General features: G+C 48.6%; 1 protein-coding gene across 3 annotated transcripts in view; it reads left to right on the top strand.

Moving 5' to 3' along the window:
- The first annotated feature begins 10475 nt into the window (after positions 1–10475).
- KIF21B (kinesin family member 21B) overlaps positions 10476–16645 on the top strand; it is a 414008-nt gene continuing 407838 nt past the window's right edge. For all 3 annotated transcript variants that reach the window (XR_011282930.1, XR_011282931.1, XM_069633645.1), the window contains exon 1: positions 10476–10747. Coding sequence is in view for 1 of the 3 variants with exons in the window: in XM_069633645.1 (XP_069489746.1) it covers positions 10707–10747 (41 nt within the window). In the remaining 2 variants the exon portion in view is untranslated. The remainder of the gene's footprint in view (positions 10748–16645) is intronic.

Raw genomic sequence — 16645 nt, forward strand, 5'->3', positions numbered from 1 at the left:
GGGGGGTGGGGGTGCAGGGGGACATGAGTTGGACATGAGTGGGGGCCTGTTGGCACGTGCCCCACAGTGCTGGGGGGTGGGGGTGCTGGGAGACATGCGTTGTTGATCAGTAGTGCAAGGTGACATGTGGCTTGGCTGGGGGGCATGCCCATGGTGGATGGGCTGCCTGCGGGACATGAGCAGTGGTGCAGGGTAGTCCCCTGTGGTGTGGGCTGCCTGCAGGGGCCGTGGAGGGTGTAGAGGGTATACCTGGGAGGACCCACACGGCCAATTCACGTGTAGTACTCCCCGGAACCCCTGAAATACACGTAACCTGCTGAAATCGCGTGTGAGACTTCCCACGCACCCCGAAATACACGTACCCAGGACATTCGCGTGTGGAACTTCCAGCGCACCCCTGAAATACACGTACCCTGCTGAATTCGCATGTGAAACTTCCCGCGCACCCCGAAATACACGTACCCTGCAGGATTCGCGTGTGAAACTTCACGCGCACCCCGAAATACACGTACCCAGGACAATCGCGTGTGGAACTTCCCGCGCACCCCTGAAATACACGTGCCCTGATGGAATCGCGTGTGAAATTTCCCGCGCACCCCTGGAATACACGTACCCAGGACAATCGCGTGTGGAACTTCCCGCGCACCCCTGAAATACACGTGCCCTGATCGAATCGCGTGTGAAACTTCACGCGCACCCCTGGAATACATGTACCCAGGACAATCGGGTGTGGAACTTCCCGCGCACCCCTGAAATACATGCGCCCGGCAGAATTCGCATGTGAAACTTCCCGCGCACTCTGAAATACACGTACCCTGCAGGATTCGTGTGTGAAACTTCACGCGCACCCCGAAATACACGTGCCCTGATGTAATCGCGTGTGAAACTTCACGCGCACCCCTGAAATACAGGTACCCTGTTGGGATCGCGTGTGAAACTTCCCGCGAACCCCTGAAATACACGTTCCCTGCTTGGCGTTTGCTGTTTGGCAGCCCTGTGAACTGGTCCAGGGTTAGCGCAGACATTTGCAATGAATTGGGGATTTTGATGGATTTTCCTTGCGCGAGGGCGTTCTTGGGGGCGTAACTGGCGCTGCTGCAGGGTCGCTGCGCCACTCTGCGCCACGGCTGGTTTTGGAGGCTAAAATCCATGAATACGCTGTGCGATGAAATGGATTTTATCGCACGCGGCTGGCGCAGTGTATCGCACGGGGACACTGTGCGCCAGCCGCGTGCGCCACTTTTGTGCGAAATTCTATGAATTAAAAACGTCATCTGTAAAGCAACGACATAACCCAGTGAATGGGGAGGAAGATGTCTGTTGCCTTGAACCCTCTACTCTCCATTTACAACCTCAGAGTACAGAGCCAACTTCGTTGTTAGAGAACAATGCTATTACCACAACTCTTCCGTGTGCCTAAGAAATAATGCCTCAATTGGCCTGCCAGGGAAGGAAAAGGCATGTTGGACCAGAGATTCCAACTTGCACCGCTGCTCCTAGTATGGGTTCTCTAGAAGAACTTCTTATACCTGTGCTACCTTCTGTAGTCTTGCGACAGCCTCCTCGTAAGGTTTTTTTCTATTTTTGTAAATCAAAGAATTCGAAAAGACCATTGTGCTCAGGATAATGGAGAGGAGAAAATAAGAAGAAACAAAAAAGTATGCATACAGGGAAAAAGCCGAAATGTAATGGCTCTAGAGCCTTCCTATGTAACTTGAGCACTCCGCCGCCCCAGGGACGGACTATTTTAAGCATTTCAAGAGCAGAAGGGCCTGCTCCTGCATTTACACAAAAGAAAAAAAATCACTAATAAGACAGATCAAGATGTGCCTGTATCACCTTTTGGCTCTTATGTAGAAAGTAATGATCCATCTTTGCATGATATCGAGGCCGAAATGGGTATCCTTTTGGATTTATCATGCTCCTTGGACAAGGAAGAAGATAATTCAGTGATGTTTCAGCCCCAGATACATCTTTGAAAACTCAAGGGACTTCATCATCTTCACCGCCTCAAACTAATAAGGAAGGGAAGCTTCCCAACTAACCACACGGTCAGGATCTCAAACAGCAGCATGGGGGGTATTCCATGGCTTTCAAACCTTGTCACAAAAATGTCACATGGAACATATGAAATATAAATCCAAATCCTTAAAGATAAAAATCACTCTCTGCTATTTCCAAAGAACTGTGACCCTATCCCCATCAAAGAACGACTCCCTCAAACCCGCACTCAGGACCGTTATGTGGCAGATACAGAAACTAAATCTAATCTTGAAGCTCGCTTACTCAAAGCAGAAATTCGTCCCTCAATAGTCTCCGAGAATCGAGACTCTACGACTACTAAAATAGTATCTTTAGAAAGAATCTTACTAGTTGATGATGACGTGATTCTAAACCTCAGAAATATCTTACAACTCTTGCACTATGTTCTAATGCTTAGTCTAATTAGCTCAGACGACATTCAAATTGTTGAATTTGTAAAAGAATCACGGACGGACTGGGTAATATTGCACTCAAAATCACCCTTGGTCAAATCTACTTCATTGGACGCAACAGATGCGCTTCTTCCCTTTGGATACAAACTAAAGGAATGTAATGCACAAAATGACTCCTCTTTTACCTTCGACAAACGAAAGGATTTAAAGCTACAACCTTTTGAAGGTGTGTATGTAGCCTTGCAAAAAGCTGTAAACCAGTGCAGTACTGCACGTAATGCTTCCATTTCATACACGCAGGATTACTTTCATGGCGGGAATATCACTACTCAGCACGGTGCAAGGTCTCGTCCATTGAAAGTAACTTGTTCGTGTGGTAATGCCTTGGCCAGGAAAGTCATCGAAGTCAGTGAATGCCCTTCACCGCTTAGGGAACAAGAAGACTGGTCATTGTTCGCTGGGGTAATAGCAGCCCCTGATAAATGCTAGGTAGAGGCCGTGGAGGGTCCTGGCTTAAGGGTGCTGGCTTCATGGAATACAAAGGGCTTTCTACACTTGTATAATGATTCCCAACTAAACCTATCCTTGCTCGACATTGTATGTTTACAAGAAACATGGATGCGCTCCCCGCCAGTATCTGATGGGTTCTCGCTTCATTTGAATCCAGCGCAAAAGGGCCCGAGTGGTAGACCTTATTCAGGCTTGTTAACCATGATAAATAATGCTCAGTGTCTTTCTGTGCTTGAATCAAGAAACCCAAATCTGTTCATTCAAATGATGCTACTGAAGTGCAATGATCACCTAATTGGTGAACCAAGGTTTCGTGTTTTGTTCAATTTATACTGGAATTCGGCCATGATTGATTCATGTTTGTTTGTCAAATGTGTAACAGACTTAATGGACAAGTTCTATATCCATCTGTCTGACCCTTACTTTCTTATCTGTGGCATCCTGAATATTAGGTGTTTAGATAATGGGGGCAAACCACTTTCGCTTTCAGAAACCGCCAGCTCTCTCGCCCCAAGAGAGGGTGGCTTTATGTTTGCATGAATTGAGTGCCAGAGATTGTTATATGTTGAACGGGCAGATTAAAGGTGATATGCTCGGGGAGACCGACCGGGGTGGAGGGTACCTCGCTCGACTCTGTATTACTTTTTTGCCTCACAAAATCATCTCCATCAAATAGAATCCCATAGAATCCCAGGATTAATAGTGATCACTGTTTGTTGGAAATGTCATGGAAGAGCGGGAATAAAAGACTTGAAATGGCCCACTTGGGAACCCTCATTACTAACTAATGGAGAAATAGAATAATGATAGGACCAATGGATGTGGACTCAATTCTATCTAAATATATAGACGATGGGCAATCAGGTCTGGTTTATCCTCCTCTCTTCTCCCTCTTTGTGGAAGTGAAGGGGAGTCGTAGAAATCCTGGCTTTTTCCCTAAACATCACTACAATAAAGAGGTGGTAGAACAGCCAAAAGTATTGAGAACAGACCTTATAATACTTAAGGGGAGCTGTGGGAGGACCTTTAATCGCTCAAATAAAAAAAAGGAATCAGAGATACAAGAACTGGCTTATCTCTTTTAAAATGACCCGATACCAGGAGGAGGCTGAAGGAAGTAATGCTGAGAGCTATTTGCAAAAGAAAACTCGAAACAAATGTGGTCCCTAATTAATTACAATGCTACTTATCAGACCTCTCTTCTGAGTAATGGGGTATCTGAAAGATGATGGGTCAGCCATTTCAAAACTCTTTTTGCACCGTAAGCCCCCAATGAGATGACAGTGAATATGAAAGCTAGTGTGGCTTGATCCTTCGATTTTGATAGAGAGGACATTATGAACTTAATAATAAACTTGAATCCCTCCTGTGCACCAGGTCCGGTGGGCTTACTAACTTCATGCTTAAGATAGCCTCTCAGTCTTGGGCTGCTTTAATTTTTTTGCTGTTTACCCAAATCTTAAGGCTAAAAATATCCCCCCTTCTTGGAACTCTGCAATCATAATTCCGATTTTCAAGAAGGGGGATACAACACATCCTAGAAATGATCATCCAATAGCGTTGATGGACATTCTAGGCAAATTCTTTGCATTACATTTGCTTCGCCACCTCACTAGTTGGGTAAAGTCAGATGGCCATTTTGACCCACGGCAGGCAGGATTAATCAAGGCTGTCGGTACTGTCCTAAATCTCTGTTTGCTAAATATATTAAAATTATGAGCTATCAAGAATTGAACAAAGCTATTGCTAGCACTTATTGATTTGGAACAAGCTTTTGATAGTGCAAATAGCAATACCCTATGGAGGAAAATGACATCTTGGAACTGCCTGAGAGATCTGCATCAAGCAATTGAATCTCTATACTCAAACACCTCAGTTCACATCAGATTAATTCTCATGGTTTACTTTCTTAAAAAATCCAAATTTATACGGGACTGAAGCAAGATTGTCCGCTTGCCCCTGCTCTTTTCAAACTATATCTATCAGATATGTATCACATTCACAGCTTGGGTAAGGAAAATTCTTTCCCACCTAAGATTAATGGGAATCCTCTTCTAAGGCTACTTATGTTGATGATTTGGTCCTGATAGACCAAACACCTATATGTCTCCAGGGAAGATTGGACCAAATTCAGACCTACATGACAACAAATGATCAAGGATAAATGTTAAAAAAACAAAAATATTGATCCTTAGCGCATTGGGAGTTAAGCACAGATTAAACTTCAGATAGCAAGTGGGCCATGAAGGTTGGAACAGGTGGACACAATTCTTTATCTAGGGATCTGTGTCAATAGGAGTCTTAATGAAAACCCATGGGTTTTGACATTTAAATTGAAAGTTAAGATGTTATCTATCCAATGGTCTATCTTGCACATGAGGTATAGCAAATTTACACTGACGCCTATTTTGACCTTCTATAATCAGAAGGCTGTACCAATTGTAACATATGGAGTTGAGGCAGCTTTAAATCTTTCCTGGCAAATTTGGGATGCAACATTTTTAGGAAGATATTACGCCTTCCCAAGAGCCTCCTGATTGCGACCATCACATATGAATTGGGTCTTCAATCATTATGCTCAGTTTCACTCTGGAAATCTTTGTCTCTGGTACAAAAATTAGCTATGGCAGATTCTGCCCTCTCATACAAAATCTTAAATTCAAGAAGTGTAGTCGAGACCTCCTGGCCTATCATTTTTGGAAACACAAATGTATAAATTGCTTGAAGGCCCGCGATACGACAATGGAGTCTCTGATCAAAAAAATACCTATTGCAGTTAAGCAAAAGCTTAGACGCCAAGACTTGCTTTTGATCTATCTTTTGTTTCTCAAAGCTATGAATACTACACTTAAATATCTAGTGAAGTTTCCTAGCTCCTATTATCGAAACCAGTTTCCACGCTTGAGAGTGAATCTTTATCCAACTAAAGAACTACTATTCTCTCGGAAGGAAGGGGGTTGGAAAGACAAGGGATGTAGATTTTGTTTGGGCTCAGATGTACGGAATCTCTGAAAACATATATTAACTTCTTGTCCTGTTGTAACTCCCCTGAGAACATCGTATTTGAGGAAATGTGTTGAGAAGGTCAGCTCACTGTCTGTTGATGAATGGTGAAATATATTCGTTTTGGGTGAAAACCCACACTTGGAGTTTGCGGGACTACAATTTTTAGATGTAGGTTTTTTTTGTGTTTAAAGATTTTATTGGCTGAAGTCAGCTATACAAGGTCAATAATAAAAACATCATATATAAAGTATAGCGGTGTATGTAAAACCAGGCAAGCAGATATAGTGAAGATTAATACAGAGGTGAGCCAAGTATCTTTAAATTATATAATTTAAAACAGTAGTACTAATTTTTAAATATTGAGGGGAAAGACATTACATACAAAAAGTCACTTCACCAACTGGACAAAAACATACACAAGAGGAGGGAGGGAGGGAGTGAGTGAGTGAGGGGGATGAAAAGAGGGGTACGAAAATAACTAATCTTATTACAGGATATATCTTTGCAGGATACTAGTAAGAATTTATTTAGATAAATAATCATGAAAGGATTGCCATTTCAGCTGATACTTATTTTGAAAGTCAGGAGTGGATGCATTACAGCCTTCTAATCTATGAATGTTGCAAATAGAGTTTCACCAATATTTATAATTAATTAGATTTAAGTTTTTCCAATTGCTCATAATATTTTGGATTGCCACCATAAACCATAAATGAAACAAGTATTTAGCATATTTGTTGACAGAGTTGTTTTTTAACATGGAGCTCCCTAATATAAGAAAATCAAAGCAGAAGTCCACAGAAAGATCAAAAATACACTTGATAGTATTCCATTTAGATAGAGTTTTTATCTTGTAAGGAAGTATTAGAATCTTCACGGGGTTATACAATGAATGATGCAATGCTGACCTTTTTCTATTTCTTTTGTTGAAGGTATCAAATGTTTTTGTTCAATTGTTTGATATGTGAAGAGTTTATAATAAACTGAACACAATAAAATTACTAATGAACGGCTAACCGTCCATGCCCCGCATGAAACATCAGTGATGCACAGGCACAGAAAGGTTGACCGTCCATGCCCTGAAGGAAATATCAGTGACGCACAGGCCCAGAAGGGCTGACAGTCAATGCCCCACAGGAAATATCAGTGATGCACAGGCCCAGAAAGGCTGACCGTCCATGCCCCGCAGGAAATATCAGTGATGCACAGGCACAGAAAGACTGACCATTCATGCCCCGCAGGAAACATCAGTGATGCACAGGCACAGAAGGACTGACCGTCCATGCCCTGCAGGAAATATCAGTGATGCACAGGCACAGAAGGACTGACCGTCTATGCCCCGCAGGAAATATCAGTGATGCACAGAAAGGCTGACCGTCCATGCCATGCAGGAAATATATCAGTGATGCACAGGCACAGAAGGACTGACCATCCATGGCATGCAGGAAATATCAGTGATGCACAGGCACAGAAGGACTGACCGTCCATGCCCTGCAGGAAATATCAGTGATGCACAGGCACAGAAGGACTGACCGTCCGTGCCCCACAGGAAAGATCAGTGATGCACAGGCACAGAAGGACTGACCTTCCATGCCCTGCAGGAAATATCAGTGATGCACAGGCACAGAACGACTGACCGTCTACGCCCCGCAGGAAATATCAGTGATGCACAGAAAGGCTGACCGTCCATGCCATGCAGGAAATATATCAGTGATGCACAGGCACAGAAGGACTGACCATCCATGGCATGCAGGAAATATCAGTGATGCACAGGCACAGAAGGACTGACCATCCATGCCATGCAGGAAATATATCAGTGATGCACAGGCACAGAAGGACTGACCATCCATGCCATGCAGGAAATATATCAGTGATGCACAGGCACAGAAGGACTGACCATCCATGGCATGCAGGAAATATCAGTGATGCACAGGCACAGAAGGACTGACCGTCCATGCCCTGAAGGAAATATCAGTGATGCACAGGCACAGAATGACTGACCGTCCATGCCCCGCAGGAAATATCAGTGATGCACAGAAAGGCTGACCGTCCATGCCCTGCAGGAAATATCAGTGGTGCACAGAAGGACTGACCGTCCATGCCCTGCAGGAAATATCAGTGATGCACAGGCACAGAAGGGCTGACCGTCCATGCCCCGCAGGAAATATCAGTGATGCACAGGCACAGAAGGGCTGACCATCGGTGCCCCACAGGAAAGATCAGTGATGCACAGGCACAGAAGGACTGACCTGCCATGCCCTGCAGGAAATATCAGTGATGCACAGGCACAGAAGGACCGACCGTCCGTGCCCCACAGCAAAGATCAGTGATGCACAGGCACAGAAGGACTGACCGTCCAGGCCCTGCAGGAAATATCAGTGATGCACAGGCACAGAAGGACTGACCGTCTATGCCCCGCAGGAAATATCAGTGATGCACAGAAAGGCTGACCGTCCATACCATGCAGGAAATATATCAGTGATGCACAGGCACAGAAGGACTGACCATCCATGCCATGCAGGAAATATATCAGTGATGCACAGGCACAGAAGGACTGACCATCCATGCCATGCAGGAAATATATCAGTGATGCACAGGCACAGAAGGACTGACCATCCATGCCATGCAGGAAATATATCAGTGATGCACAGGCACAGAAGGACTGACCATCCATGCCATGCAGGAAATTTATCAGTGATGCACAGGTACAGAAGGACTGACCGTCCATGGCATGCAGGAAATATCAGTGATGCACAGGCACAGAAGGACTGACCGTCCATGCCCTGCAGGGAATATCAGTGATGCACAGGCACAGAAGGGCTGACCGTCCATGCCCTGAAGGAAATATCAGTGATGCACAGGCACAGAATGACTGACCGTCCATGTCCCGAAGGAAATATCAGTGATGCACAGAAAGGCTGACCGTCCATGCCCTGCAGGAAATATCAGAGATGCACAGAAGGGCTGACCGTCCATGCCCCGCAGGAAATATCAGTGATGCACAGGCACAGAAGGACTGACCGTCCATGCCCCGCAGGAAATATCAGTGATGCACAGGCACAGAATGGCTGACCGTCCATGCCAGCAGGAAATATCAGTAATGCACAGGCAGAGAAGGACTGACCATCCATGCCATGCAGGAAATATCAGTGATGCACAGAAAGGCTGACCGTCCATACCATGCAGGAAATATATCAGTGATGCACAGGCACAGAAGGACTGACCATCCATGCCATGCAGGAAATATATCAGTGATGCACAGGCACAGAAGGACTGACCGTCCATGCCATGCAGGAAATATATCAGTGATGCACAGGCACAGAAGGACTGACCGTCCATGGCATGCAGTAAATATCAGTGATGCACAGGCACAGAAGGGCTGACCGTCCATGCCCTGCAGGAAATATCAGTGATGCACAGGCACAGAAGGGCTGACCGTCCATGCCCTGAAGGAAATATCAGTGATGCACAGGCACAGAATGACTGACCGTCCATGCCCCGCAGGAAATGTCAGTGATGCACAGAAAGGCTGACCGTCCATGCCCTGCAGGAAATATCAGTGATGCACAGAAGGGCTGACCGTCCATGCCCCGCAGGAAATATCAGTGATGCACAGGCACAGAAGGACTGACCGTCCATGCCCCGCAGGAAATATCAGTGATGCACAGGCACAGAATGACTGACCGTCCATGCCCCGCAGGAAATATCAGTAATGCACAGGCAGAGAAGGACTGACCATCCATGCCCCGCAGGAAATATCAGTGATGCACAGAAAGGCTGACCGTCCATGCCCCGCAGGAAATATCCGTATTGTGTAGGGACACAATGACTGACCATTCACGCCCCTCTGCGGTTATCAGTGATGCATGGGCGCAGAAGAGCCGACCATTCATACACCTATAGTGATATCAGTGTTGCACAAATACAGGACTGAGCATCCATTCTTTTTGAGGCAAACACCACTTTCCAGAGGCACTTTCATTATTGAAAAGGAACATTTTAACTGGAGGTTCCTCATTTCAATGATGTGGGAGCACAGCAAAACTGGCACCACTTGGGGATATCGGCGCTAGAAATAAATAAATAAATACATATATTAGTCCTGCAAAGGCACAGAAAAACTGCGGAACCCTGCCGTGTATGAATAGGTGCCAAGGACATTGGGCCATTGAAGGTGTAAATGCTGCTGTGTTGAGTTAGGCACATTATGTAATATATAGATAAGATTATTGTTTTCCTCGTTTCGCATAGATATGTAAACACGCGTGAGTGGATCCCACGCCCCCAGAAGGAAGCGCGCGCTGCATTCCTTGCATTATGTCGTAGCACATCGGTCCCTGGCGCTTTCCCTGCTTCGGAACAGACAGACAGCTCCTGCTGAGCTCTTTAACCCGCGGCCCCTCCCCCTTCCGGTCTCCATTGGCTACGGATCCGAAGTGTGGGCGTGGCTATTCCTTGCCGTTGCTTTGATTGGTTGCCAAGACCCCTTCCTCCCCCCCTGGGCTTGCCAGTTTCATTGCGCGAGCTGCCTGCCACCGCTTCCTTCCCATCAGTGTCACCGCAGAGCCGGCGCTGCAGCAGGAGAGCATGGTAGCAGGCGGGGCGACTGCGGAGGTGCCTCACACTGCGACCCCCCAGAGGCGCACAGCATGACCCCCGCCCCCGCCACACCGCTCATCGACACAGCCCGCTCCTCTGCAGCCAGCATCATCAATACATGACCCTCCCCCCTCCCTGCAGTGACCTGCATGCAGGATGGCAGCCCAGGGGGACTGCTGTGTGCAGGTGGCTCTCAGGTAAGAGGGGCTTTGGAGGTGGGAGGGGTCATTGCGGGGGCTCACTGACTGATCTTTGCGAGGGAGGGGGGCTCAGTGTCTGCAGCAGTTTTGTGCGATCACGGTTACAAAGGCGGAGGGACCACGAAAGGGGGATGGGGGTAAAGTGGCGGGGGGGGGGGGCAGACTATGGAAATATCCCTCGTGCTAGTAAGGTGATGGGGGCGGTGGGGTGGCAGGTCGCTATTCTTAACTGGGCCTATGCACTGCACAGCGAGGGTGGGATCAGGCAGTGTGTGTTGTAGTGCGGTTATCGTGTGTTTGCGCCCAGGTAATTGCTTCATTAACGGGGCGGGGGTTGCTGCAGCGTCTTTAAACGAGGGAGGGGATGCCCAGGTAATAATATAACGAGGCAAGAGACAGGGTGTGTGGCTGCGTCGTATATTGGGCAACCCGCCTTTGTTATAATGATAATGGCATCCTTGAGCTGGCACCTAGAGGAACCCTGCACTGGCAGGAAAGTGTGTTCCAGTGCCACACTCCTTTGTTTCGAGTAGATCTTGAGGACATTGTGTGCTTGTGCGGGGGCGGGGGGGATAGGGGGGCACTTGCAATGCAATGGGAGGGGTATGCCCCGATTTGAGCGCGGGCATCCAGGTGGCAGCAGCATCTTTGTTGCGATGAGGCGGTGACCTTCCCATTGCCGCAGCCCATGTGGGCGCAGACAGTCGCGTGAGCTTCACTGCACCCGGTGTGTTTGTACATTATGGGGGCAATGCCCGCAAAGCTGTGCACTAAGGGAATTGGCAGCACAGGGGTGGTGCCCAGCAGGGAACCCGCCGTGTGGCCGCGAGGTGTGATCCTTTCCGTCCCACACATGTGGGCTGCCCTGCCATCGGCACGGTGATTCTGGGTGCAGGCCAGGGTATTAGTGGCACACGAGGCTTTGTTGGTTGTGGTGCCTTCGGTGAGCGTGCCTTTTCGGCAGCATCAGAGAAAGGGCTCTGTTGTGTCTCTTCTGGGAAGGGAAAGGCTGGCAGCGATGGGTGCATGCAGAGTGGGGAGGATATTGCAGGGAGTACACCGAGTCTGCACGCTCATTCTCCTTGGCACCAGCCGATGTAGTGTTCCACTGTCGTGGAAGGAGGCATACCACGACTCGCCGTTTCTCAGGGCCATCGTGGTGTAGCGTCCTCTGGGCACCATCGGTGGGTGGGTGAGGGGAGATGAAGTGCTAACAAAAGGCTTCTACCATTCCATGGGCAGCAGAGAGGTAATCCAGAGCGGTGTGGGCACGCGCGTCTCTTTGTTGCTGCCAGGCTCAGTACGGCGGGGGGAAGGGGGGGGCACTGAATTGGGAAAGGAGGCATATGGTGTCCTGATGGCGGCAATGCCAGCAGGGGATGGAAGGGTCTGTGTCTGGCATAACAGTTGGCGAAGAGACAGACACTGAGGTGCCAGGCTGGCACTTTGCAGTGCTAATTCTTGGGTATAACGCTCTGATGCATGCAAGGGTCTTATTTACAGGCAGGGAGATTGTGTGCGGTATCAGTGGCAAGGTGAGGGAGCCGCCCTCTCGGGACCAGCCTTTGTTATGGCATTGATGGTGAGAGAGACGCCAGTCACCAATGGCAGTGGGGGGGAGGGCATACTGGCATAATGGAAGGTGGTATCTCAAAACTTGAAGGATGTACTGTAATGGCATCAAGGTGGCACTGCAATAATGAAAGCAAACAAGAGGCCACTGTCATGAGATAAGATGTGCACTGCTTTGGCACACAGTGGTATTGCAAGGCTGGCAGGGCCACTGGTATGCTAGAAAGTGGCACCGTGAATGCATAATGGGGGTATTGCAGTGGCAACAAAATGAAGGAGACCCAGTAAAACAGGCAGTCAGGTGGGTAGTGTAATGTCCCCATTACTTAATGAAGTATCAGAAGGGGCACTGAATTATTAGAAAGGGCACCATAATGATGGAAGCATGGGCACTGTGATGACTTGATAGGGAGGCCATGTCACAGTAGGAGGAGTGGGCACTCTGCCAGCAGACACTGGCAGTGTAGTATCTGATGGTGGCGCACTAATGAACACCTGTGTGTGAGTGCGATATAAATAAAATATCATATATCATATCATAATGGAGATAGGGGTGGGCACTGTAATGGTGGACATCAATTGCAGAAGTTGGCAGAGTAGCGGCAGGAAGGATGGGCACTGTGATGGTAGAAGACGATACTGTAGCCGCAGGACGGCACGGGCTATTCACTATCATACTGGTTCCTACTGTGTTGGTGGAGAATATGGCAGAAAGATACAAACTGGCCGGGGCATTTTTTCATCAGATACTAGGTGCTGGTGCCAGTTGCAAGGGCAACACAGCAGCAGCGTAAAAGGCTTTTGCCATGAGAGGGGCCTCTGGTCAGCTGAGCATGATACACACATGTTCTGCCGTCGAGGTGGAAGTTGGAATGGTAGAGATTTCATTGTCGGCCCATGAGGAAAGTCACGCGGTGCCTGTCGTCCACTCATGAGTACTGGTGTTTGTGATCCACCAGTTAGGGGTGTGAGTGATTCACCCGACTTCATTTGAGCCTTGTCCACATGAGCGCTCTTTCCTGGGTTCCATCCATCAGTGTTTCCTGTCTAGGGCCCACTAAGCACCCTTTGGTTCCACCAGCCCCAAAGGAAACCGTGGGTGCCCGGAATGCACCTGAGGTCTACCACTCTGTACTGACCGATATCCTGCTGGTGCCTGCCCAATCCAACGGAAGAGGCATGGCTGGGTCTGTCTTGGATTCAGCCACCTGTCCAGGCAAACATGGGCCCCAGTCCTGGGCTATCCACGCCTCAGCACACGTCCCATGGCCTGCCAACCTGCCATTTCAGATGGCACCATGGACTCTTTCTTCTAATTGATCAACATGTTGAGAATCTATGGATGTTTCTTACTGGTGTGCCTCTGTTTGGTTTAAGTCCATCCATCTGAAAAGGAACCTATTGTGTGCTTGTGTCTGGGCAAGTGCTGTCTGGGACGTGGCGCTGATATCAGCTTCACAGAAAATGGCCCTATGGTGCTTCGCCCAACTATATTGTAAGCCGTAGGTGCTTCTTCTTTCGTTACATGTCTTTCTGCATTGCCTAGTCTGTAGCATTGCACTGGCTTCACTCAGTTCCAGAGTACGGCGGGTTTTGTTAGGTCCGGAAAAGATCCGGTGCTACGCCAATGTCGGGACTGTCTGGACTTGGGGCTAGCTAGCCTTTTGGTTGTAGCCGATCAGCTTCTATCTGGGTTACAACCAAAAGACCTGGTGTCATAGCCCCCTTACACCTCCCCCCTCTGAGGCTACCCATGGGTACAGGTGTCCGTATCTGCCCCCTTAGAATCAGCGCATTGAAGGAGAAGGGGTGATTCCCAGTACGTACCTCCTTGAGGCAAGCAGGTGAGCAAGCGATGGCAGCGAGGCAGAGTGCAAGCACACGTGAGGTTGTATCTGATGGAAACATTGAAGCATCATATATCGGGGACCAGACCGCTGCTACCATCACCCCTTTTCTCTGAGTTCTGAGGCGGGGTGCTGCCACTTACCTCTTCCCTCCGTGGCCCAGAGCAAAGTCTCAGTTTGGCTGGCAGTGACAGAGCCCGTAGTGGTGGCGTGAAATGGCGGTGCAGTGGCAGGACCTCAGGTACCATGGACGGCAGGTACCTAGTCCATCCACTGCCATTGGCTGATTGGTTTTGGCCATGACTTTCCCCATCATGACGATGGAAGCTGAGTGGACCTTAGTAATGGGAGCGTGTTCTCCTTTCAGCGTATGACTCTTTGGGACCCCCACAACAAGCCCTGGACCTGGAGACTGTGGGACCCCTTAATGGTCGCTTGACTGGGTCTGCTCCATCCTCTCAATTGACCCTTTGACGCTGTTGACATAGAGGTCTTAGGCTGACCACTCTTTGGTCCCGCCTGTACTGTTCACACCTCTTGGACCTTCACCTGAAACTTTTTTTTGCATTGACGGCCGGAACAGCTGTTCACCCGCAGTTGGGTTGGTACCCTATCCATTGCAGTTCTTTGATATTGACAAGCTCACAGTGCATTCCTCTCTGTCTCCCACCATGGACACGTATTTCATCACTTGTCACATCTGCAGTGACTCTTTCACTTTCTCTGGCATTGTTCTATACTGTAACCAGGTCCATTCTGTGCATAACCTGTTATGACCAGGGCGCCGCCCTGGTGGAGAACGTCTACTTTGTCACATCCATTGATGGTGAACGCCTTTGATTCTGCAGTCCGGCTCCCTCTTTCAAAACCATGTCGCCCTCTTGCCCCCCTTGCCCTCTTTTCCGGCCCTGCTTACTTGTCTATTGTGACTCGGCCAGAGTCGGACTGGGAGGTAAAATCGGTCCGGGCATCAGTGAAAAAGTGTCCAACCGTCATATATTACAATGAGTTACTTTTCAGAACAGACTGAGTACAACCCAAGGGGGTGGTTTTGGTAAAATATGTTGCAAATACATTGTAGTAACATTGGTTAAAACTAGTGTAGTAACGTATGAAACTGATCCACTCTGGCCAAAAAAAGAGGCCCATTCTGGCCCCAAAAAACGGACCCATACTAGAATCATGGGCTGGCACTTTGGCCATTACACGATATGTCAGTCTGAGCCCGGAAACAGCACGCGGCCTTATCTGCTTACAAACTGCACTTGTGTATTGTAATACAGCACCCCCTCTCCTGCAGTGCCCACGTGTGCATTGGAGTACAGCACCTGCTACCTCTCCCTGAAGTTCACACTTGAGCATTGTTGCACTGCACCCACCTCCTTATCCAGTAATGCACATTTGTGCAATATAGCACAGTGCCCACCCCTTTCCCTGCAGTGCCCATTTTGCATTGTACCATAGCACCCACCTCTTCTTCCTGCAGTGCACACTTGTGTTTTTAGCACAGCACCCATCCCCTTTCCCTGCAGTGCCCACTTGTGCATTGCAGCGCAGCACTTGCTACCTCTCTCTGAAGTGCACACTTGAGCATTGTCGCACAGCACCCACCAACTCGTCCTGCAATGCACATTCATGCAGGGTACTACAGCACCCACCTCCTCTGACAGCGGGGCACACTTGTGCATTGTACCACGGCACCCATCTCCTCTGCCAGCAGTGCACACTTGTGCATGGTAGCACAGCACCCACCTCCTCTCCCTGCAGTGCACACGTGTGCATTTTAGCACAGCACCCGTACCACAGCACCCACATGCTATCCCTGCAGTGCACATTTGTGCATTGGAGCACAGCATCTGCTAGCTCTCCCTGAAGTGCACACTTGTGCATTGTAGCACAACACTGACATCCTCTAACTGCAGTTGCCCACTTGTGCATTGTAGCAGAGCACCAACCTCCTCTCACTGCAGTGCTCACTTCTGCATTATTCCACAGCACCCATTTCCTCCTCCTTCAGTCCCCACTGCATTTTATCACAGCGCCGACCTTCGCGTCCTACAATGCATATTTGTGCATTGTAGCACAGCACTGACCTCTCACTGCAGTGCTCCCACATGCCTTGTTGCACAGCACCCACCTCCTCCTGCAGTGCACACTTCTGCATTTTATCACCGCGCCGACCTCTGCGTCCTACAATGCATATTCGTGCATTGTAGCACACCACTGACCTCCTCTCACTGGAGTGCTCACATATGCATTGTTGCACAGCACCCACCTCCTCTTGCAGTCCTTACTTGTGCATTGTTGCACAGCAGTGAGCACCCACCTCCTCCTGCAGTGCACACTTCTGCATTGTAGCACAGCACCGACCTCCTCGTCCCACAATGCATATTCGTGCATTGTAGCAAACCACTGACCTCCTCTCACTGCCGTGCTCACATATGCATCGTTGCACAAAACCCACCTCCTCCTCCTT

The sequence above is a fragment of the Ambystoma mexicanum genome, chromosome 13, assembly GCF_040938575.1.
Source record: "Ambystoma mexicanum isolate Mex_15411 chromosome 13, UKY_AmexF1_1, whole genome shotgun sequence".
In the NCBI taxonomy this organism is placed as follows: Eukaryota; Metazoa; Chordata; class Amphibia; order Caudata; family Ambystomatidae; genus Ambystoma; species Ambystoma mexicanum.